This window comes from Anguilla anguilla, chromosome 5 (genome assembly GCF_013347855.1).
Source record: "Anguilla anguilla isolate fAngAng1 chromosome 5, fAngAng1.pri, whole genome shotgun sequence".
Taxonomy (NCBI): domain Eukaryota; kingdom Metazoa; phylum Chordata; class Actinopteri; order Anguilliformes; family Anguillidae; genus Anguilla; species Anguilla anguilla.
In genome coordinates this window covers 39,198,508-39,222,285 of record NC_049205.1, presented here as the reverse complement: position 1 = coordinate 39,222,285, position 23,778 = coordinate 39,198,508, and the positions used below count along the sequence as shown (strand labels likewise).

The following is a 23,778-nucleotide window of genomic DNA, read 5'->3' as shown; positions in this document are numbered from 1 at the left end:
CACACACACACACACAAGTGTACAAGTGTTAACTACCTACACTCTATAATATGTTCCAGGGCTGACATAGTTTCCATTTACTTCCAAACAGTGAATAAATATGTGCTTGTTTAGTCCTGTGAATATCTTTACCATTAATGCCCTTGTATTAGAAGTGTCCTCATGATAACTCTATGCCTCCGACAGCAATTGCTCCTTCACTTAACACCAGGCGACCTTCAGCATAAAGGGACTATTTTGGCTGTGTGAATAGATTTGATTTAATTCTGCGCATGGTTCGCTCATTAAGCTTCTGAGGAGATGATTTGTAAGTACAAAAATAGAACACTCTGATGCATGCACATAATTTGATATTAGTATCAAAACGAATAGCTGTCTGCTTTTCCGTTTGTTGCGACTGTATCCAACTGAAGTCATTTCAGTTGACACAAGAGTATGCTGGGCATTGAATTACATTATCTTTGCATTGTAATATGAATAGATAAATTTCAGGGGAAATTTTCATTAATTTTGTTTTATCATATTTGTTTATAACTGATTTACAGCATTTTAAATGCTTGACCTATGCTGGGAAACACTTTGGGCTGTAAATTCATTGTTTAAAATGTGCTATACTAATAAAGTTGATTATTATTATTATTATTATTATTAGCATTATTATTATTACTGAGTGTCAGTGATTTCACCTGAAACCTCAACCTTTTTCATTTTTTTTCATGCTTTATCCCATTTCTCCTTGGAACGGAATGCCTATATATACTGTATATCAATCCCCGTTATCGATTTGGCAGGGCACAGATCTTGGGGCATTTGTTCTCCTCTAAAGCATGATGTGATGCCAATTGCCTGTTCTTCCACAGACAGCACTTAGCAACTTTGGCTCTAACAGATATGAGTTGGAGGTAGATAATTCATATGCTGCTTAACACATGCAGACTTATTGGCATCTGAATGACCATGGGGGCCAGCTGAAACCCTCTGATCCCTGGTGCTTTGCCCCGGGGAGCTGCCACCACAGTCGGCACTGGCATGGTCCAGATTCAATACCAAACCCTGAATCCATCAGTGCACTAGAACAGGGCCTTAACAGGATGAGCCACCCAGCAGCCCCAAGGTGCCTTAAATGTTCTTATTATCCTTGGGTTCATTTTAAACTTACAATTTAATTTCCCTCACGAACATGCATAAATAAACATATTTTCCAACAATTATGCATGAATCACATTTCAGTGAAGTACAAAATTCTCCGTTCAAAAGACTTGGTTTTTTAAATTATAAATGTCTAAATGTTGTTGTTTCAGCCCTTAATTGTGTAATATCCATTGTGAAACATATCTGAAATTGTAAATTAGTGTTTAATATTTGAGTCCGTATTCTAGAAAAATAAAAAACTGATGTTTTATTTTAAACTGCATCATTTTAATTCAAAGTAATACCATGACACAACAGAATTGATTTTTTTAGCTATAAGTGATCTCCATTTAAAAGCGGTAAACAGAATTCTCAAATCTTCTTAACACAAGAAACTTCATATCCTTGAAGAAAGACATTGAACATTTTAAAATAAGTTCTAAACAGCATTCCAACAGAATTAAATAACAGGTTGATTTTGGGAGTGCAGCTCCAGCAAGATATGTAGGTATTCTGAGGAGAATGTGTACAGTGGAAGATGTAGATGATTTTGGGGTGTGACTCTGGCATGGAAAGTGAATGACTTTGGGAACTTATGGAAGACACTGATGGTTTTGGGGGTGTGTTTTTGGCAGAGAATACAAATGAACTGAAATATTTCCAATGGAATGTGTATACTTGTTTAGGGTATGTCTCTGGGAAGAGTGGTGCATTAATTTGACAGTACCAATGACATTTCCAATGATATGCATAGGTTTGGGGGTTTAACTCCAACTTGAAGATGATGTAAAAGGTTGGGCACCCCTAGTCGAATTGCTTTGTTTTGTTAAATCTCCAAGTGAGAGATCAGCAGGGTCAGAACTTAAACACTACATACAAATATTACGTATTTTTTAACACACAATTGCTATTTATTTCCGGAATTTAGCAGTTTGAAAGAAATAAAACGGTACATGTGGCACATGCAAAAGTTTAGGGACGCTTTCGATTGATCCATCATATAATATGATGGATCAATCAAAAGGGATTAGGGACCCTTTTCAATATGATCCATCCATAATATTTTCAAGGTCTCAAAACTTGATTGGCTTGTTAGGCCTTAAATTAAGCCAGCTGAAGACGATTCCAGAGCTTCATAAATACTCTACTTACTGACCTTTCTAACCTCTCAGGGTGTTGTGCTTACTTTCAACAACCACAGGGTCCTCCAAGCAGCTGACAGAGGACTTGAAAATGACGATGCTTGACTCTTAAAAATAAGAGAAGGCTATAAGAAGATATTTAAACACTTTCTTTCACTGTCAGAAACTTAATTTAGAAATGGAAGTTTAGGGGAACTGCTGATGTCAAGGCAACATCTGGAAGACAAAGATAATTTTCTGATAGAAATACTCATAGACCAGTCAGCTAAGCAAAGCGAAATACACATTTCACTGCAAAGGACCTGCACAAAGGCCTAGTGACACTGGAGTAGAGCTGTACTGGTCCACTGTGCACAAAAATTTAATAAACATGATTTGTATGGAAGAGTTGTCAGAACCATAGATTTCCTGCAATCTCATCTCAAAGTCATTCTATAGTATGCAACACAACACTTTGGTAAGCCAGAGACTTTTTGTAACAAAGTGCTGTGGACTAAGGAATGCAGCATACTCCAAACAACTAACCCTATCCCTAACTCATACCCTAAACCTAAACATTTCTAAATAGAACGAACAGGCGAACATGCTGCCAAATACTGTTGTCAGTGTGCTCAATACGAACTCCGCGTCCTTCTATTTATAACACTCCAGGCCGCTGGGGGGCGCACAAACTTTCCGCACAGATTTTTTTCAAGTTTCCTTTCACAACTCGGGATCATTGACACCCAACTTCCAGTCAACCCAACTTGACTGGAAGTTGTGATTTCTGCCAAAGCAGACATTACAAAGAACTGACTGACAAGGTGGCCACATTTCTGCATATGCCACATTTAGCATTTCATTTTGTCTGTTGAATTCAGCAGATTAAAATGAATTGTGCATTACAATTTACAGAAATGTCATGTTAAGGTTCGCTCCCTGCAGAGGTTGTGTTAACTTTTCAAAACATTCAAATTTTAGTAGGGGTGCCAAAACTTTTACATGCCACTGTGATAGACAACCCTGTGGGTTTTAGGATGTGACTCCATAAGGAGAGTATGATGGAAGATGAGATATGAAGATGATTGTTTATGAACAATTCAATTGTTTGGGGGAAAAACAAAGTGCAAATCTTTAAAATCACTCAAGTGCTAGAGAACCTCAATAAAACACAACCTAAAAACTCCACTTCACAAAGTTATAAAGACTATGACTGTCAACAGATTGTTTGGATAACACTGCAGCCCACAAGAAGGGAACAGACCCCCAGGAACTATTCTTTCACTTGGAGGATATTGTTTTCCTTCCTTGGTGGAAGGAAAACTGTCTCCAAAGGTGTGTGTGTGTGTGTGTGTGTTTGTAGAGCATGCCTAAAAAGTATGTACTCATGTACACTATGTGAAACACATAATGGGGCTGCAACAGCTGGACGGAAGCGTTGGCTCTGTCTGACTCCCAATGACACAACAGTGCAGACACCACTGTGGGTCTGTGTGATACGGAGCATCACCCATGCCTCCAACCAGCGTCCCTCACCTGAGTACCCCTGGCTTCCTGGCACACTGTCAGGCCTCTGCGTGCCAGCAGGTCTCTAGATGTGAGATCACCGGGCAGGACCTTCAGGGCTGGGTCTGGCTTTAGGGGGGTCAGGCCCGCTGTGGGAGAGGACACAGCCCCCTTGCCCTCTCCACGGCCCTGCCCCAGCCCCCGCCCTTTTGGCTCAGGGTTCCCTATGTGGGAAAGGAGAGATTATTAAGAGTAGGGGGAGGGGTTTTGAATCTGGTGGGTGGAGCTACGGGTCCAAGGATATCCCTTCTGCTCTAAGGTGAGTCGGGCTGGATGGCGTGCCAGCGGGCTGTCTCCACCTGCCCCCGGCTGCACATGTCCTTCCAGTGTGTCTGCCCTGTCTCTGGAGCCTCACGGCCAATCAGGACGCGGCCCAGAACGCTGCCCTTCGTGTAAATCCGCCCCTAGTGGAGAAATGCACAGCATCAATGCTCATTCTACAAACAATAAATCATGGTTCTGAAAAAATAGCATCTTTAATGCTAAAGGACAGCCATGCAATATCACCTCAAGGAAATTCATTGAAGTAAATACAGACAGATAGGAGCTGCTGGGTGGCTCACCCTTTTAAGGTACTACTCTAGCATATATAGACCCCATGATCTGGTATAGAATCTGGGCCATGCTAGAACAGACAGCCCCACAGTGTGGTGTATAATTGGCTGTAAATTCTGGAAGGATTTAAGTTAATATTTCAGATAACATCTGTCACCTGCACACCAGCAACCCCTTTTGGCTGACCAAGGGCTCACAATCTACATGTACAAATTGCACCATTTCTGTATATTATATATGAAAAGAACCAGCAGCTTACATCATGTGTTTTAAAGGAGAAGGCCTGCTTCTCCTGATTTGACAGTGAGGGCTCTAACACAAATGAGCTATCAAAATGGGAAGAAAATGAAAAGCTAATTAAGCAAAACGCGTGATAATAGAAATAATGTGGCCAGCTCTGTCCAACTCAACTTTTAGTCCCACCAGTGCCCCCTACCTGCATGACAATGAACTCCAAGACAAGGGGCAGTTGATTGACATCCCCAGGTGGTAGGTCAAACAAGAAAGGGGCGTTCCACACGGCATTGTACCCGCCGGCTCCCTTCGTCTCCTTGGTGCCAATCGCCACGCCCTTCTTACGCAGGTTTATCACCACATAGTGGTCTGTGGGGGGAACAAATCAGCGACTGTCAAGCCTCACTACATTTCCCAAGATCCCCACCACCTGTGCAAGACAGAACCACATGGGCTAATTCTGCAGTGGTTTTGCCCATGGAACATGACCCATAACTCTGAAACCTTAAAGTGGTGCATAAAACTACCTACAACCGGCCCTAAGGTGAATCAGTGTTTGGAAGGAGACCGAAAAAAAATGTCTGGAGGATTGTGAACGGTGAAAGCAGGATTTAAACACGCATTATTAAAAAATGACTACGATCCTCAATGGCACTGAAGTTCTGTAAGAATGGTTTAATCCCCTTGATTGAACATTACACAAAGCTTTTTTTTTTTTTTTTACTTCACCAATAAAAAGCAGAGGCCAATTCTACTTCTGGGGGTTCTCACTTTTAGAGGCAAATAATTATTTCCACCTTAACATTTCAGCATCTATAAGGTACAGAAAATTTAGACTGACAAATTACTTTTTCATTAGAATAAAGCCTAACCATGCTATCACTTGTATTGATCCTTTAAACAGTTTTGTGCGCAAACACATGCATTTTAAATGTGTCATTGCAAAAGGATGTTTGGAATGTTCAGTAGATGAAGATTAAGCTACTGTCTAACAGGAACAGGACTGAACTACAAATATGACTCATATGGGACAGCTGAAGAGACATGACAGTGAGAGATGAGTTTAGGTGGGAGGAAAATGGATTTCACCTGGTGCCCCGGGCATTCTGGTGAGCTTGGCCAGGTTCTCGGCCTTGCGGACCATGACCTTGATGCGATGGGCCAGCGTCTGATACTGCAGCAGGACGAAGAGCTGACCCAGGACCCGGGGCATGCAGACGGGCTCCTTCCGACTCAACGCATCCACGGAGCTCAGGCTCTGTGGGAAAGAGACCAAAACAGCAACAGCGTTAAGATTAGGGACAAACGCACGTTTGTTATGTTAGGTTTTAACAAACGTGTGGGATGCTATGTTTCATCCTTGATCAGAAAAAAAAAACTTCTTGGGACGTTCATTCCCTGTTTTGGGTTGTGTCCCTTTTTTGACCCACAACACAGATTCGACCAAGATTAGGCCTTACCTCTTTTTCTGCAAAACATATTGGGAACAACATTAAATTTGTGCTATTATGTAAAGCAAATAAAACTTGTAATTATTATTTGCTTTGAAAAACTGTTCCCAGTTTTTATTTTCAGTGTATGAAGCAGAGAAGAGAGAATTTTGGGCTCTCCTTGTAATGAGGGTTTAGTGCTTTGGTTAACCCGATCCCTTTCCCCCTCTCCAAAATATTTTTCAGAAAAAGGGGTAAGCAAATAATAAATACGTTTTATTTGCTTATGCGCTTGGTTATACAAACCCAAAAATTATTTTGTTTACACGATCCTGCGTAAAAAGCATAATTAAGGTGAATCCAACCCACTTCGCGGAAGTCACCTACTGGTATTTCATATTGCACTCAAAGTTCCACTCAGACTCAATCGTTTAATGCATTAGTTTAATGCCGCCTTATGTTTCTACAGCTGAGAACCTGACAATACAAGTGTTTACTGGGCCAGTACACTGACAACACCCAGAGTGAACTTTCAACACATCTGTGTCCATGAATTCAGCCTACATAGAAAAATACCATCTATTCCAGCTAGTGATTATAGCATTCACATTTGAAATGTTTGACTGATTACTTGCGCAACAGCCAGGATTATGCATGACTCAAAGAAAACAAACAAATTCCATGAAACTTCAGAGTTATGCCAGAAAAGATGCAATAAATTATTGTTTGGCAACACAATCCCTTTGTATTTATTTCTATTTGAAAACAGAAGTTTAATCAAATGCTTTTTAGTGAGCTCGCAAGATAAGTGCACTGGCTGTCATCTTGGGTCAGAAAGGAAATGGGTTGTGTCCACTGAACGGTTAGATGGGCTGTATGTAATCACATTGTTACACCTGGGCCAGCTAGCACACAGCGACCGCATGGGCATAGAGTGGTGCTTGATGAATGGCTTGAAAGGACAAAGAAGCAGGCCTCCGACTAGCACTGCTGGCACCAGCTCTCAGTTTCACCTCCTCAACATCTCTATATCACATGGCTCAAACAGCCACCACTCTCTCAGCATGCCGTCTTCCACCCCAAGAATGCTCCGCTCTCTCTTTCTAGAACATCACCCGCATAATCTCCACTTCTCAGAGCTGCTGTAGTTTCTCCAAGAAAGTACCACATCCTGTCTCCTTCAAGACTTTTTGTTCCAATACATAACAACATCTCCACAACAACTGCTTTACTTTCACTCCAAAACATTACCGTGCCACAGGGGTGGAGACACAGGCAGTGCAAGCAGTGCAGCTGCACAGGGGCCCATGCTGTGGGAAGGCCTGTGATCCTCTAGCAGATAACCAGCTCTACATCAAAAAAGTCAGTTCATGCACGTGCCTTTGCAATTTTTGACACTCGTTAGTTCCATTTACTTCCTTAGCACCATCTGTCTTAGATATAAATCAATAAGCAGACTCATCTCGGTCATGGTAATAACACTTTCTTTGTAGTCTGTGATGTATTCATACAGTATATGTCCATGCAACAGTAAACGTGTGGTTTAAACTATTCAATTCAATAATTTGTGGTCACGTCTTAATTTTTTTAATTAAAGTTAATGAAGATCTACAAACCTCAGGAGCAGTATAGGGCAGGAGAGACTGACTGGTCAGGCTATAGCATACTTTCTGTCAAGAGCGTCAAGAGTTCGGGAGCTGAATTTGAAGGAGGTTTTGTAAATGTAGGCTCTTCGCATTCCCTTCAAATGAGTAAATAGATAAAGTGCTTTTCTAGGGGATTGGTGTTGGGTTACTGATGGCGCCAGCCTGTTATAGTCTGAATTGGGTCACTGCTGTGTGTCTCACGTGTTTTGATTTGTATAGCAAAGCAGAAACGCTAAACAGTAACAAACATTTTGGATAAGGATAACCGTAATGCACATGCGTTTCTTAAAGGGATAGTTCACATTTTTTAGACCCAGGTCCGCTGAGCTGCTCACCACAAATTATGATGAATTGGGGGACATATCAGGCTTTTGGCCACCTTTGGACCTTTAGTGTAAAATGTAGACTTTGAAGTGTCCTGTGTTCCAAAGATGCAGCATTCCATGGGTTAGCGCAAGCACTGGTGTTGGAGAGATTCATTGTGCATAGCCCCATGTAGCTTTTGAGATTTTCAGTAGAGAAAAAGTTTCAAGGTAACAGGTGTATTTTATTGTAAGGTGATATTTAGCTAGCTGGAATGGTTAAACTTTATGAAGGTTATGGCTGTAGCAATACTTGCTATCTAGCTAGCTGACAGGCAAATGACTACTAGCCCAATGAATTTGGAAATCTGTAAATTAATAACATAAGCATTCTAGGCCTACACATAGCCTAGTCTACTACAGGTGAGCCCCTGTGCCAAATTTTGCCTCTTTTTTTGTACTTTTTGATCTGATGTGTTGTGTATGCCTAAGCGAGCTATCGCTGCACTGCAGCTGAGCACTGTCTGAGCTGAGCCCTGTTCGCGGTTTTGATGGCTACCTTGACCTACTTTCCCAATAGCCTAACACGTACAACGCAACACATTGTCCACTGTAAAATATCTAAGCCAATGGCGCAGTGTATTCACATGTTTGCGTGTTTCTGAGGGGGCCCGTAAAAAAAATCTTGCTCAGGGGCCGATCATAACTAGTTTCCACAACTGCCACTCCATCTCCACTTCATATAGCTGATTATCACTTGACTGTCTTCACTTTACGCACTAAACTGGCCTACCCTCTATCCAATACAGTAAAGAAGTATTCATTTGTAACCGACTTTTCTGACAGCCCAGAGGCAAGGACACCCTTACCAAAAAAGGTTTCTATTAACATGACAACAAGATTGAATGTTCTCAGCCCTCCAGACATCCAGAATGGTTTTATTAATAGTATTTTTATTTTTATTATATAATCGCATATCTTCTAGAACAGCAGCAATCTGACAGTAATATGTTAATTAAGTCTGGATCATTGCTCCAATGTTTCCGGTGTTCGAGAAAGACTCTCACATCCTTCAGTGATCAGCTGGGGGGCCCTATCCAATGCACTCACACTGCATTTCAGCGGATTAGCTTCAAATCCGCCCCTGCCACAGGCCGGCAGCATCCAATGACACGAGAGGAGAATCGCTCGTACAGAAGTGCCCATTCAGGAGCGCTGTGGAATGAAGACGGATGGCGTAAATGCTCGCCTTCTCCGCAGTCAGCTTATGTGGCAGCGAGCCAAGACTGTTGCGACAGGTGAACTTACCGGGCAGAATTACTGCTTTGCCCTCTGATTAAGTCTGCACAGCTCTGCAAGGGCAAACTTTCTGACAATCTGGCCAACCCTGGCTCTCTGCATGTTTGCTTTCCTTTCACGAGCTACAACTTCACTATGGCAAACACCAGTCAAAACAAAACAGGACACGAAGAACCTTGCTCCCCTAATTCACCAATAAATAAATATTATATACTGTTTGATATTTACAGCAGTGCAAGCCACAATGAATAGAAACAAGTGGACAATGTAAACATGCACTGTCTAGCACTGGCTAAAGGTTAACACAGCAATGGATTTCAGTACAGGACAGTGTGTTCTATATGGAGGCTTGTCTCTTTCACAGCAGGTGAAGACCTGGAAGTGAGTTTCTGTGGTCGTTAAGGGTGACTGTGAGAGAGATGTTTGGTACCTTTCTCAGCTTGTACTTGGCTGGCCTGAGCTCCTTGGTGAAAGCAATGGCGTAGTCAGGCTCCCAGTCTATTTCCCCGCAGGGCAGCTCCAGGTCTCCCAGCGGCGCCTCCCGCAGGCCGGAGAAGTCGCGGGCGAAGACGGCCAGCTGCAGCGCGCAGCCGCGGAGCTGCTCCACCGAGCCCACCTGCAGCACGAAGGTCTGGCTCTGGAACTCGGGGCTGAGGCTCCGCCTCCGGGCGGCGGACTGCAGGGGGGCGGGGCAGAGCGGGGGCAGGGAGGCGCGCACGAAGACCCCGCCCAGCCGGCGGGAGGCCCCCAGCAGGCCGAGGACGGCGACGGTGAGCGTGCCGCGCGCCGGCGAGAAGAGCAGGGTGAAGTGGAGGCGGAGCGGCGGCTTGCGGCAGGAGCCGGAGCCGTACCGGAGCGCGGAGGGCGAGCCCTCGGGGGCGGGGCCTGGCTGGAGCCGGCTGCGCTCGCCGTCCAGGAAGCTGTCGCCCGTGACCGTGCAGCGCCGCTCCAGCGCCCGCCGCGTCTTGGACACCAGGCCCAGCTTGGGCAGGGAGGGCAGGGAGGCCCGGCCGTGGACCGCCGGCTTGTAGGAGGAGCCGGCGGGGGTGCTGAACCTGCGGAGGGGGAAGTGGGATTTCGGGTGCTCGTTGAGCTCGGACGCCGCGCGGGGCCGCGGGGAGCTGGGCAGGGCGGCGAAATCGTCCTCAGAAGGGGAGGGGGGAGGGGAGGGGGAGGGGGAGGAGCAGCCGTAGGGGGAGGGGTACTCGAGCACGTCCCCCTCCAGCTCCTCGTACTGCTGCTTGACGGGGACGGTCACGGCCAAGGGGGAGGAGCCGCTCAGGGCCAGGTTCACGTGATCGGCGGGCAGGGGAGGAAGTGACATCGCCGCCTCTTTGTCCTCGGGGGGGCGGGGTTTCCCGCGCCGCCAGCACAGAACGCAGCCCAGGATCAGGCAGAAGCAGAAGACGGCCAGGCCCACTCCCAGAAGGACCTGCAGGTGCACTGCACAGAACAAACACAAACCGTTACAGAAACAGACCTCCAGAGAATGAGAAGACCACCGAAGTGTGACCTCTCACATGCCTGTTCTGCCATATTCAGCTTCCATTTAACTTTTTTTCCACGACGTCGCTTTGACTCAAAACCAACATTGGCGATTGTCAGCACGGAGAAGGAAGATAATTATCCTGAAACACATAAGATCCTGTGCTATCTGTCCTATTTACTGTCTTGCACTGAGTCCAGTGCAGCAATAGACACTATCCTCTCTTCAGTACCCCCGTTCATGCGAATGCGTTATCAGATTATGCAGGAAATATCTGTGGGGCCTAATCAGAACTAATTGTTCCCTCTTGGAGATGGAATTGCCGCAGTCGACGCGCTGATCTAAAACAGACCTGCAGAACAGCTACTGCGATCTCAAAAGCATGTGTTGAACCAGTTCTGCAATGGAGGCTGCTTTAGAAATGTATGAACCCCCCTTAAATCGGTGCATAAAAGCAGTTAAAAAATGCTGCAAGGATAACTGTATTTCCCAGAGACAAACCATCTGCAATCTACCTGATATAAAATAAACTAAGCAATATGAAATAGCTATATCCCACAAGAACTTCAAACCCTGCCCCAATAAGTGGTTCTGTGGTTTGCTCCGAATGAACTGAACTATACCTAGGCCTACCTCAGGATGAAAGCCCCAGAAACGTATACAAAGCCAGCAGTTAGAATGTCTTTTTGACTGGAAACCACAAGAAATATTTCATTCTCATTCTATACTTATTTCAATCAACACTGATTAGTTGAATTAGTTGGCTCACTGAAATACATACTGGCTTCAAAGTTTAACACACACATACGCGCGCACACACACACACGCACACGCTCTGTGTGGTGTGTGGGAAGTGTGTGGGAGTGGTGGAGCTAATAAGAAGATAATAAGAGAGAAAAAGTGAGCATTGACTCATCCCAGAAGTCGGGGGTCTTTCTGTCCGGAGGAAAACTGGTAGGGCTTTTAATAAGGGATAGCTGGTATTTACTGTAATTGCTGCTCGAGGCGTTCTTGCACAGCACAACAGAATTTTGTGAAAAATCAGGTCCTTGGTCAGCATCTGTCAGCAGCTGAGTAATGTTGAATACAAAACGACTAAGAAAAGATGATGTCATACCCAAACCTATTTCCAAATCCTACATTAAAATGATTGGTTGTATAGTAATTACTTTATCCTCAATGAAACCAGAAATTACTTGAAGAACCCATATTACTTAAGTTACTGGAAATATTCTAGATTAGCACTGATTGTAGATTTAATATATCTGTAATAAATAAACGTTAAAGTGAAATCTCTTCTTAGAGTCGGACTCAGCATGCTTCATTCAAGCATCTCTACAATACACAGTGAAACACTGACTGTTAAATAAACTGTAGGCTTAAGTAGGCTACATTTTACTTTGACACAATACTGTACATTTCATCCCTGTTTGACTCATATCAGTCAAAGTTAAAATTAACATTTAGCATGAATGCCTTTCCAAAGCCCATGGAAAAAAAGGTCAGGAAATTACAGAAATATCAGGTCAAGAGCATGACAGTCAGTGCTGAAATAAACAAATGCCCATTGTCACTTTAATGAGATAAATTGTTTGTTTATAGTTATTCAGAAAATCTTATTTTCCAAAGCACTGGCTGCAAGCAGAAATAAATGCATTTGAGACATGCTTGTACTTGATAACAAGCCACTTACAATGTCACAAGACTGCCACATTAGAGATATTGCACTTTAATAGTAATAAGTGCAGGGATACTATCTACAAGCAATCTTCAAACAATAGATTTTTTCCATAACTCACACCCGTCACACCAGTTGCTGTTACAAATGGTTCAAGAAAAGGTTTAATGGTTGTCATGTGATCATCATTCCACATAAATTATCATGATTGCATCAAAGAGCAACTGGTTTGTGATCTGTTGTAAATCATGCAGCGTTTGTAATTGAGAAAAAAATAACAGTAATAACAGCCTTTTACTTTCAGCACGTCTACATTTACTTAGATTGTATTAGTTTATTTATATAAAGCAAATCTACTGATCGTAAATTAAAATTATTTCTGAATTTTCAATTGCAATAACTGCTTGGAAAAATCTGAATAGCTTAATCAATAAAAGAACTCTGACACTTGTAAGAATTAATTTCGAGCAAGTGTTAATCGAGTTAAATGATTTTGATAAGTAGAAATGCCTCACTTAATGAATACATTTACGGGATACAAAAGATCAACATACATAAAAACAGTAGGAAATCAGCAAACTGCCTTACCATCAAACGTAAAATGCAACATTTCCCTTGTTTCACCGGCAGTTATGTCAATGTCACCGCTGCTGCTGTCTGAATATGGCACATTCCCTCCGCCTGCTCCGCTCAGAGGGAATTTCTTTGATAAACTATTCCACGGCCCTTTCTCTCATAGCGAGAAATGTTAGTGACGTTGAGCCAATGAGCAGGCGGTTCGCCTGACTCAGAAACCACCCTCGGTGTAGGAGGCAGGTATATGCCAAAGTCTAACTAAACCGAACAGGCGTGTTAATTCTTGGATGTTCATGCCCTATACCCCAAACAATGAGTACTATTACCCAAACTAGAATTATCGCGAATTAGCCATAGCCTATTGCTGGGGAGAGCCGTTATTAAATCCGATGTTTTAATGAGCAACATTAAATAATAACGAGAGGAGATTTAGAATAATCCATTTTGATGAATAAATTTCACAGGCACGTGCTCAATGATACAACGGAATCACTGGCACTGTTTGCCGGTTACGGATGGCTGGGAAAGGTATGCAAGCCAATGGTGGGCTGGAGGCTACAGCGCGTAAGGGAGGCAATGAATGTAGGCTATCTTTACTCGATTAGCCAACTACGAACGTTGCGATTATTTCAAACTATTGACAGTATCCCATATTAAGTAGGCCTATCAGTCAGCTGCTTATTTTTGTACCGCAAATGAGACCTTTATATAATTTAAAACCGTACCTTTCCTAACTCAATTTGATTGTGATGGAACTGTAATATATATTTGTAAGACCAAATATGACTGTTAAATACATACACTGATGGTGAAATAAGCAATGAAATAAATTGATAAATAAATAAATGAGCAATGAAAACAGCTGATGTGTTTGAATGACTGCAGGTGACAAGCTGGCGAGTCTTCAAACAACGCAAAACTCCACTGCTGCCAGTACCTTGTCATCTAGCCTAATAGCCTATTTAAAAGCTTCAAAACTATATTTTACACTGACATTAACATTGAGACATACAGATCATGAAAGCCAAGACATTAAAGTAGTTGCTACGTGTGACTGCTGACAAACTGCATTATAGTTTAACCTGCCTGGGGTGTGTCTGCATTTTTTGACTGGCTAGCAATCCTAGCGTGCTACATCAGAACTATGCAATCTGTTGATACAGGCTTGTTTGAGATGACTTTCGGCTTGCCTCGAAAACAGGACGAGAGGTGCCGATTGCATTCGGGGGAGGAGTCAAAAAGTCCGACACTTCTTGGTTGACTAGCCTGCTCGCCTCGTCTAGCAATGGCAGATATCGCGTTCGCGTTCTTTGTTGCCGATGAAGTGGATGCAATAGAAATCCCACTACTATTAGGCTACATGAAGATGGACATCTGACAATTTCGGCTAATTATAATTTAGAGACCATTGATAATGTTTGGCCAGCTAATTATTATTTGGATTGTATGTGGGGGGTATATGAGAACAGCTAGAAATACTATAACACTCACTACAAATTGATGTGAATCAAGTCTTTATTTCATATTATTATTATTATTATTGGATACATGGGTTTGTCTACCAAGAGCTTCTTCTAATTACTTTCTCATTATATTTTATTCAGGGGTTTTTATAGTTATTTCGATATAAACTCCATTGCAGAGATGTTTATTAAGACAGCGTTTATGAGGAATGTGTAAGCCTGGTCGATTCGAGTCCTCAATTGGAACGGAATTTTGAAGCCATGGGGATGCTAGGTTTGACACAGATGTTTTGGCACGTAGGCCTATAGCGTTTTGAGATTTAGCGATATAGCGGTTTCATAAATGTATCATCCCATAAAAACATAGTACGAGCAAATGTGTACAGTATATTTGTTTTACTGTAGGAATTCCACTAAATGTTGTTTCATGATGTTGAAGAATCAAAATAAATCCACACTAAAAGTTGCAGACAATGATGCTTTTCCCTCCAACCATGATTACGATCGCCTAATTTTTTACACTATTTAAGCAAACAACCATTATTTCCTGGCAAGTTTGCAATTTATATGTTGGTATTTAATTAAACTGTAGCATTTATGACATTAGGCATGAAAAATAAACGGTCAAGTTATGTTTTCTGAAAAATCGCCAAAACAAGTTTGACCTTTCTACTATGAGGGCGTGCACCTTTTATACACTGTCACCCTCCTCATTTTTTAAAACGTAGCCTGTCATATGTTGTATTAGTGCTGGGGAAGCCATATCTGAAAATGTAGTTAAGCTAACAAGGCACTGAAAGTTGTTAAGCTGCAGCACCGGTACCAATAAAAGAAAAGTACTTATCTACATAAAATCTACGGTCACAAACCAGTGTGACACGCCTGGGAGGGAGATTCGGCAGTGTCAGGGAACACCGTTGTCTGTCGCATGGAGAGAGAGAGAGCGCGCGCCCACACAAAAATGAAATAAAAAAACAACCCTCTTCAATCATTGTTGAGACTGACATCATGGAAGTACTATGGGTTTTCTATTTTCATTTTTTTCTGCAATGTAAATTGTGTTTAAACTCTAATTGCACTTCAAGTTTTCTCTCGTGCTCTTGTTATCCCCTCACTGGCCAAACAAACACCTAGCCTACAAAATGTAACCCGGTCTATCACCTGCTGTCTGACTCATAGTCCGATGCTGTGCACAGCCAATGCTGTCAGCTCCCTTTTTGGCTCTCTGTTTATCCTTCATTGGAGGGCACAGGCAGTCCACCCACATGCTACCCATTACTTAGAGACTGTCAACTCTCATTATGAGCAGTATTACACTCGCCCCCTCTCTGTTTCACACAACCTCATACACTCATACACAAACACACACTCAAACATGCGACCACACCTGCCGCACACACACACTTACGTGTACACACAAGCATAAACTCGAAACTACATGGGTAATGTGTGTTTATACACACTCATGCTCATGTAGACAGAAAGACAGACGCACATACGCACACAGACATACATAAACACACAGACGTGCAAACACACACACAACATAAAAGCAGCGTACAAGGAACCTACTCATTCAGTGATCTCTATGTGCCTTGCTCTACTATTTAATTGCGTCATTTGAAAGTGCACAAGTCCAACTAAAAAATAAATTAATAGGAAAAAAACCCTATGTAGATGAAGAATGTATAATCTCATTCTATCTCCTTAAAAAAATAACAAATTTAAATTTTTAATTCAATGGCTTGTTAGGGGACAGTCTAGGGAAAATCTATTAATTTAGGACTCTGGAAAGGGCAACAAAAACATCTTGCTGATTTGGCTGTGGACATGCTTGTGTAAATCTGTTGAAATACATATGACTAATCACTGTAACAATCTTTCTCTCTCTCTCTCTCTCTCTCTCTCTCTCTCTCTCTCTCTTTCTCTCTCTCTCAGAACTCACTTTTGTACACAAGACAGCATTAATCCACTTAGTTACACTACAAGCAATGATATATAACAAATGCAGATGACATCATTTCATTCTGTGCCCTTCACTGGTGTTGCTAGAGCAACTCTTAATTATCATTGAAGGAGGAGGTCATCTATTAGGACCACACATTTTGTTCATTCTGATACATGAGTATAGTATTGAAAAGGATTTTGTGGTTTCAAGTTCTTCATTAAACCAATATCTTGCCTCTAATTGGCAGTACTGTTAACACAGTGATCGTGGCACTGGCCATGCATATTTGCCTTGTGCCATGAGGCTGTACCATTTAGTCATTATTTCCAAAGACGGAATTGCACTGACACAGTTAAGGCTTGCTATCTTTTTTGTGTCTTGTGCACAACAACAACAGAGACTGATTAAAAGTATAAAATAAAAAATTATCGGGGAGCTTTTCAGTGCAAAGTTGAATATATGCAAAGAGTAATATGAGAAGACAATGGATACAGGGTCCATTGTATGAGGACAATGGTATAGGGATGTACAGCTGAGTGTAGTAGAGTTGCAAAATGAGATGGGGTGCCTGAAAACAGCTGTATGGTAAAATAAATAATCGGCTGAGTTAAACAAATGCGGGAAGATAACTGAGGTTAAGTGCATTAATTGCATTAGAAGAGAATACACGCAAGACTGATAATGAAACAGCAGAAATATGAGGGCATAATAGATGTGAGCCCAGCAGTACTGTGAGAATGGAGTGAAAGACCTGCTGTAAGAACAGTAACATGGAAGGAGAATGAATGCGAAGGGAGATTGAGTCCCGCTGGGAGGGGATGGATGCGCACGAGGCAGGCGAGCTGACACCGAGGTCGGGGTCGGGGTCGGTACCTTCCAGATGTTTGCTGAACAGCACCTGCACCAGGAGCCACGCGAAGAGCAGGATGGTGATGCCCTCGATCATCCCCTTGCAGCAGAAGAAGAGGACCGACTGCCACAGAGGCTGCCCGGGGTACTCCTCGTCCCGGTAAGGCATGCTGAGGCCGGGGAGCGCTCCACAGAGAATCCCCCCTCGCACGGGAAGCGTGGCCTCCGCCTCCTTCTACTGCTGGGTATCTTCACACTTTGCGCGGGCCACTCTCACGCCATTCCTCAGCCCACACCACGCGTATGGACAGAGTCCTGCTACCTCTGGCTCATTGTGACTGCATGGAGTCCTAGGCCCTGCCTCTCTTTGACTCCCGCTGATGGCTTTCCTTACTGTCTGGCTCATAAACGTGCATTCACTAGCTTTGTACCCAGGGATGAATTCTCCCTGTGCCTTTGTGTCATCCCCTGCTTCCAGCAGTATCCTTTTTGATCTACAGATACTCCACACCTCTTCCTCAAAGTGTTTTCATTTCCACCGCTATCACATTCTTTATAGCAATAAAATCATGCTTTTTTTTCTAAATCAAGATGGTATATTTGTGGTTTTGCTAACCTGAGGGTGAAGACAGGACTTCTCTACTTTTAGAGCTTGTGTCCCTTTCAGATCCAAGCACCAGAAAAATGTCACAGTGACCCCCTCCTGATTGAAGTTCACTCCTGTAGGAGAAGAGTTGAGGCACAAAATCACACTCCTCTGTTCCTTGAAGATTCAGAATGCTGTACACTGAGTTCCCAGTCTTGAAGAAAAGCCAGCACAGAAGGCAACCTTTTACTTGCTTTCCACCCCCCTCGTTATGATGCAGGCCCCCCCAGTGGCTACGGGTGTCCAGTACTGCTGAGTTGGTTTGCAGATCCAGAATTGCCTCCCAGTTTGGATATCCTGCAGCCCTCCTTGCTCTGTCCTTTTTGCATCCCTCTCCAAAGCAGGAAGTCCTGCTTCTGTGCAGCCTGCACAGGATAGACGCAGCTACCGGATTACGAGGAACCTGCATTCAGAGCGAGAGTTCTCACATCCTGCGGCTCTTGTTTAGTATCACGCATATCTGCAGTCTTGTCCCAGATCCCAATACCCCCTCTGCCCCCTCCCACCCCCCGCAATCCTCACCACCCCCCCCGCCCTTCATTTACCATCCAGTAAAATCCCCCCTCCACCACCCTCTGCGACCTGCAAGCTGTCACATGCATTAGCAGGTACGCAGTCAGCACTCTGCAAGGATTCAGGACTTTCCACTACTGATACTGCAGCCTGCACCCTGCACCACAATGAAGGAGCCTTTCTCTCTGAACCATGATTCAGGAGCCATTCTCTTCCCAGCTGCCGTATTCAGGACATAAACACTTTCTGTTGAGAGGAAACCCCACATTAGTGCTTTTATCTCGGTCTACCTTTCAGGCAGCCCGGGCATTATCTTCATTGACCAATGATTGCCTGCTTGGAGTAACATGCTCCACAGGCAACACAAGCAACCAGACTGTGACAAATTGGATTTATTTGAATCACACTTCCAGATTCCTTAGCCTAAAGTGTGAAAGACTTCACTCTGTGTATCATACAATATCTACACACTGTAGTCAGAAAACTGTAGCTGTTTGCTGCTAACTATTCCTCTTCATTTAAAACAACGAAATAACAATGACAGAAATACAGATTTTCTCAAACAATTCAAATAAATAATTAAATAGAATACCAGCTTTAGCAGCAGGCTGCTGAATACTATGGCACTGCACTTAATTAATTATCCCATGTGCCCCAGTATAAATAAAAGCATTGCCTAATAATGCAGAATCCACATGCTCAGTTTAGCCAATGAATAGCCATACTGCCATCTACAGACCACATAAACAACTGCATTGCAAATAAAAAGAATGCTTGCCATTAATTTAAAATCTACCTTTTAAATCCAGAGAGAATACTGGATTCAGGTTAAGTGATGCCTCCAAATGTGCGTTTCTTTAAACTATTTTGTGGTAGCTGGTGCTTCATCATTCTTTTATTTTTCAAATCTTGACTATCTTAAAAAATTCAACAGAAAGATCCTGCAACAAGAGAATATTAAATGATGATAATTATGAAGACAATGCAAACTGTAGCAGAGGAAAATCAAACTGACTTTACTGGGTGACCAGTATGTGGAGGCGGTGGTTGTATGGGGAGACAGAGTCACTGCAGTGCAATGATGTCTGTGTGAAACATTTGTACTTGCACATATCCAGATAACTTAGTAACAAGGCCCTTCACCACAGAAATGAAGTTGCAAAAGTGCTGAGTTCCATCTTGGACAAATAGGGGGAAATAGACATGGTGCAGAGTTGTTGTATTCGCAGTAGGCTAGCAATATAGATTTAAAAAAATATGACAGAAATGTACCTTTTTATAAAAATCTAAGTAAGGCTACAAACCCGAGAGGATCAAAATGTGTGGAAGAAATCAAAACGGCATAATAGCAATGCATATTAGTGTTATATATCAGCAAATAGTTACAATTCACCATATAAAATGGTATTTGAAAGCTTCATTGAATCCATGCAGGTCGGTCTAGTTTGTATGGACCCTGGGTTTTCAACTGAGGGTCAGTGGACCACTGGGGTCCTTGAAGGTGCGACAACAGGTCCCTGGCCAGACATGATATGCAATTAATATATATATATATATATAGATACGATCAGCCTGCAAATTAGCCAGCTCTTCTTCTGTGTATTCCGGCTCGAATCAATAGGGCACAACAATCTCATGATCAAAAACAAAATCTCCTTCGTTCTCAGATATTTTCAGTTTTGCTAGCTAGTAGTTATACAACACTGTTTCTACGATCAACCTAATGTTATTGTCTGCAGGTAAACCCACATTAGAAGTCGCGCAATGATATGCATCCTCGAGTTGACACTGCCTCGGTCTACTTCCTGCATTTGTAAAGGAAAACAGCGTAACATATTAACAATGAAATTGTAGTGGAAATTTTTCATATTTTCCAATGTCCGTTTTGCCAGTTCTACACAGTTAGGGGTGAAATCTTACGCAGACCAAATACAATAAATTTTCCAGTCGTTATTTGCGGTTTAGTCTGTTGTTTATTGAGGTAGCAAGCAGTTGTATAAAAAATGAACGTATCCGGTTTGATTACAATTCTATTGTTCCAAGCTGTAGCCTGTTGGTTAGTAGTTGATCTGGGGGGAACTGTTTGTGCTCCCCCAAGGGGTGGGCGATATGGCAAAAATATCATGTCACGATTTTTTTCAGGCATGATCACGATCCACGATATGATCACGATTCTTTTTCATGTTGGGTTTTTAAGACTATTTTGCAAGTTAATGAACAGTGCAATCAAATTTATATTCATATTTAAGAGAATATGGGCCTTCAAGGAAACAAAACCTAAAAGAAAAAGAATAACAGACCATTAGGGCCAAAGTACCAGATTTTAATCAAACTCAAACCAGTTCCATATCACAGACGTCACATTTTTTTTTAGAGAAATTCTTATCCAAACTTTCATATTTTTCAATTGGCGTCTATTGGATTGCGTGGAAAGTTTGAAGTGGGATTATTAAAAAATGCTACAGTAAAATTTCACAGAAATGGGGTAGGATGTAGACCAGGACACCTTCTGCCAGGAACAAGTGTCAGAATTTTGTGAACTTTTACATTTGGAGAGAAATTCTTATCCAAAAAATCACTTTTTTCAATTGGCGTCTATTGGATTGCATTGAAAGTTTGAGGTGGGATTATAAAAAATTGCTACAGTAAAATTTCTCAGAAATACGGTTGTCATAGTTCTGTGTTCCTGTCTGTGTTTTCCTTGTTGGGCCGCCAGATGGCGGCACTTCTGTTACGTGTCCTGCTCCCCCTGTTTAATTGTATGATTGTTTCCAATTGTCCAATCATTGTTTTCTGGCTGTCTCGTTTTCCCTTCCCCTTCTGTGGCCTGATTGTTCATGGTGCCCTCCTGTGTCTCGTCAGTGTCTGTCTATTTAAGTTCCCGTCTCCTGGACTCAGGTGCTGGATCCTTGTTGGTTTGTCGGTGTTGTTGGTTATGTCTGGTTGTGTTTGTGCGTAAGCTCTGATCACGTTCCTGCCCTATGTGTTCCTGCCATGTTCTGTTCCACGCGCTTTTGGTCTTTGGATTTTTCTGTGTTTTGTAATTTTAAGTTTCCTTTGTGTTTGAAGAGTTGCCCCGCGAGGCCCTTTGTTCCCTTTTTATTTAGTAAAGTCTTTTGTTCCTACCCTTTTTGGAGTTGTTTTTCCCCCCCTCTGCATTTGGGTCCGAACCCCCCCCCCCCCCCCCCCACGCATTCGTGACAATGGTAGGGTGTAGACCACTTCAGGAGCCCTTCTCTCATAATTAAATGTCAAATTTTCAGACTTTTAAATTTTGATGAGAAATGGCCATCTAATATGTCAATTTTTCAAAAGGATTTTTATTCATATATTTGTTTATATAGACACTTGAGTTATTTGAATATGGTGCAGTGATTTTTCGTCCACAACATTTCAGATGTGCATTATTTCCTGTTCTCTCATACACACCTGATGCAATGGTGAGACTATTAGATTTTGAGGAGAAAACAAAATGCGTGACACTGATCTGTCCATAGTACAGTCTTAAAAGACATGTGAAGTGAACGTAACATAATTAAAAATATATATATTTTTATACTCATTACCACCTTTGTTCAATGTCTCTCTTGATCCGTATCTCTCTTTTAGAAGCAAATTATAACCTTTGAAAATCCGTAAGGAAGACCGCGAAACCGTCCAATCATATAATTTGGAATTTCGAATCAGGAGCTGCGAATCGAGAGAGAACTTCAGCGTCGTTTTTTACGCCAATTCCAGTTTCTCCTGAATGTTTCATTTCCAATCCTAACCTATTCTATTGTAACAAAATCTCTGGTTAGTTTGGGAGGCGGCACCAAGACCAAGTACTTCAATGGCATCTTACAAGTGACTCTTGATTTTTCTAATTACAGCGCACAAATAAAAAAGTCCCCCTTCCTCTCATGACCCACAAAAGACTGACTGAATAAAAAAGTAAACAAACAAACAAATAAATAAATATATGCCATCCCATTCATCGAGAATAGGCTGAAGTTCACTTGTATATAGCTACATACATATTTACATTAAACTATTGTAAAACCAGTTTTAGAAAGTTATACGGGGGTAATAATGCACTGAAAAAGTAACTGATTCCCTCAAAAATTAACCGCAAAATCTTGGAAACAAAACTCCTTTGACCAAGTTCTTTCTCGTCATTTGCAATCATCAATAGTCTAGAGGTTGTCGTCGGAACAGCAATGAATATTTATTCCGTAGCTACTCAGCAGATAGAAGAGCGTCCGTAGGACGTCATTGGTCATTTGGTGGAATAATTTCAATTCAGCATGTTTGTTTCGCCGTGCCTTTTATTCTTAAACATTTTTTATTTTTGCCTGGCCAGCTCAAACAATCCGAGAGTCTTGCTTGATGAGAAAGGTAATACCATGTAGCCTAGAAATACAACTTTTTGTAGTAACTTCTTTTTTTGCTGTTCTTTTTTGTTATGTATTAATGTTGCTGATATTTCATTACGAAAACTGATAGGAAATAACATTACGTGTGAATTATATTATGTAGGCTACGTGGCATTTCTATTAACATGAAATTAAATTACGACACGATAACCGCCGTAAGATAATGTGTTCTAGGATAGTTCTAGAAATTGCCTTGAATTCGTGCGTAGACAGTCTACTTCACATTTTATAACGGAGTAGCTAATGTTAAATGACAACCATTAGCCTAATATGAAGCCAGAGTCGCTAGCCTTTTTTTGCAATTAAAATTGAACGGAAAACCGAAATACACAGCAGACTTATCTCCTTAAATATTTACTGAACTCTCCCGCCGTTAGTTGGAGACAATTATGGTAGATTTGCTTGTTTAACCCACTGAACTGTATAAGTTCTTATACAATTCATTGGTTTAACCCTTAGAGATTTAACCTGAAATACGTAGTTTAAGCTCAGTGCATCTACATTTTACATGTTACATTTTACCCCGTGTTAGGTTTCGCCCCACTGTCCCCTAAACTGTCTGCATCTTCTTTTTTTAACATATAATCTTAGTTTTGGTGTTTGTTTTTGATTAGCCCAAATATGTTTCGTACAAGCCGCCTTTAAGTTTTTTTTCTTGCTTAAACACAGAAACTCTGAGAAAGCTCCTGTAAGCTACTATATTATAAGTTGGGAGGTCAAACCTTTTTTGGTGATCTTTCGGAAACCATATTTGTTTTTCATGCCTAATGTGCCAAAACAAAAAATAATGGTTATTTCTTTCAGTATTTCAATATTAAAATGAAAAGCAGATAGAAAAATATGCATTATATAATAAAATATGCACATTTTAATAAATATTTGCCCAAGACCAAAACAACCATTGTTTCACAAACTGCTGC

General features: G+C 41.9%; 2 protein-coding genes across 3 annotated transcripts in view; one reads left to right on the top strand and one right to left on the bottom strand.

The window, feature by feature from the left end:
• Positions 1-1,397: 1,397 nt before the first annotated feature.
• The window catches only part of LOC118227733 (synaptotagmin-5-like), a 25,643-nt gene continuing 3,262 nt past the window's right edge, over positions 1,398-23,778 (bottom strand). The window contains exons 1-5 of one of the 2 annotated variants that reach the window (XM_035418553.1): positions 13,037-13,110; positions 9,715-10,727; positions 5,697-5,865; positions 4,810-4,976; positions 1,398-4,222 (exon numbers count right to left, since the gene is read on the bottom strand). In XM_035418553.1, the coding sequence (XP_035274444.1) occupies positions 4,073-4,222; positions 4,810-4,976; positions 5,697-5,865; positions 9,715-10,727; positions 13,037-13,058 (1,521 nt within the window). In that variant the 5' untranslated portion in view covers positions 13,059-13,110 and the 3' untranslated portion in view covers positions 1,398-4,072. Of the gene's footprint in view, positions 4,223-4,809; positions 4,977-5,696; positions 5,866-9,714; positions 10,728-13,036; positions 13,111-23,778 lie in introns of those variants that run through there. The other variant, XM_035418554.1, reaches the window with a different exon arrangement.
• Positions 22,642-23,778, top strand: part of LOC118227730 (semaphorin-7A-like) — a 17,285-nt gene continuing 16,148 nt past the window's right edge. The window contains exon 1 of the mRNA XM_035418548.1: positions 22,642-22,820. Within this exon, the coding sequence (XP_035274439.1) occupies positions 22,730-22,820 (91 nt within the window). The 5' untranslated portion in view covers positions 22,642-22,729. The remainder of the gene's footprint in view (positions 22,821-23,778) is intronic.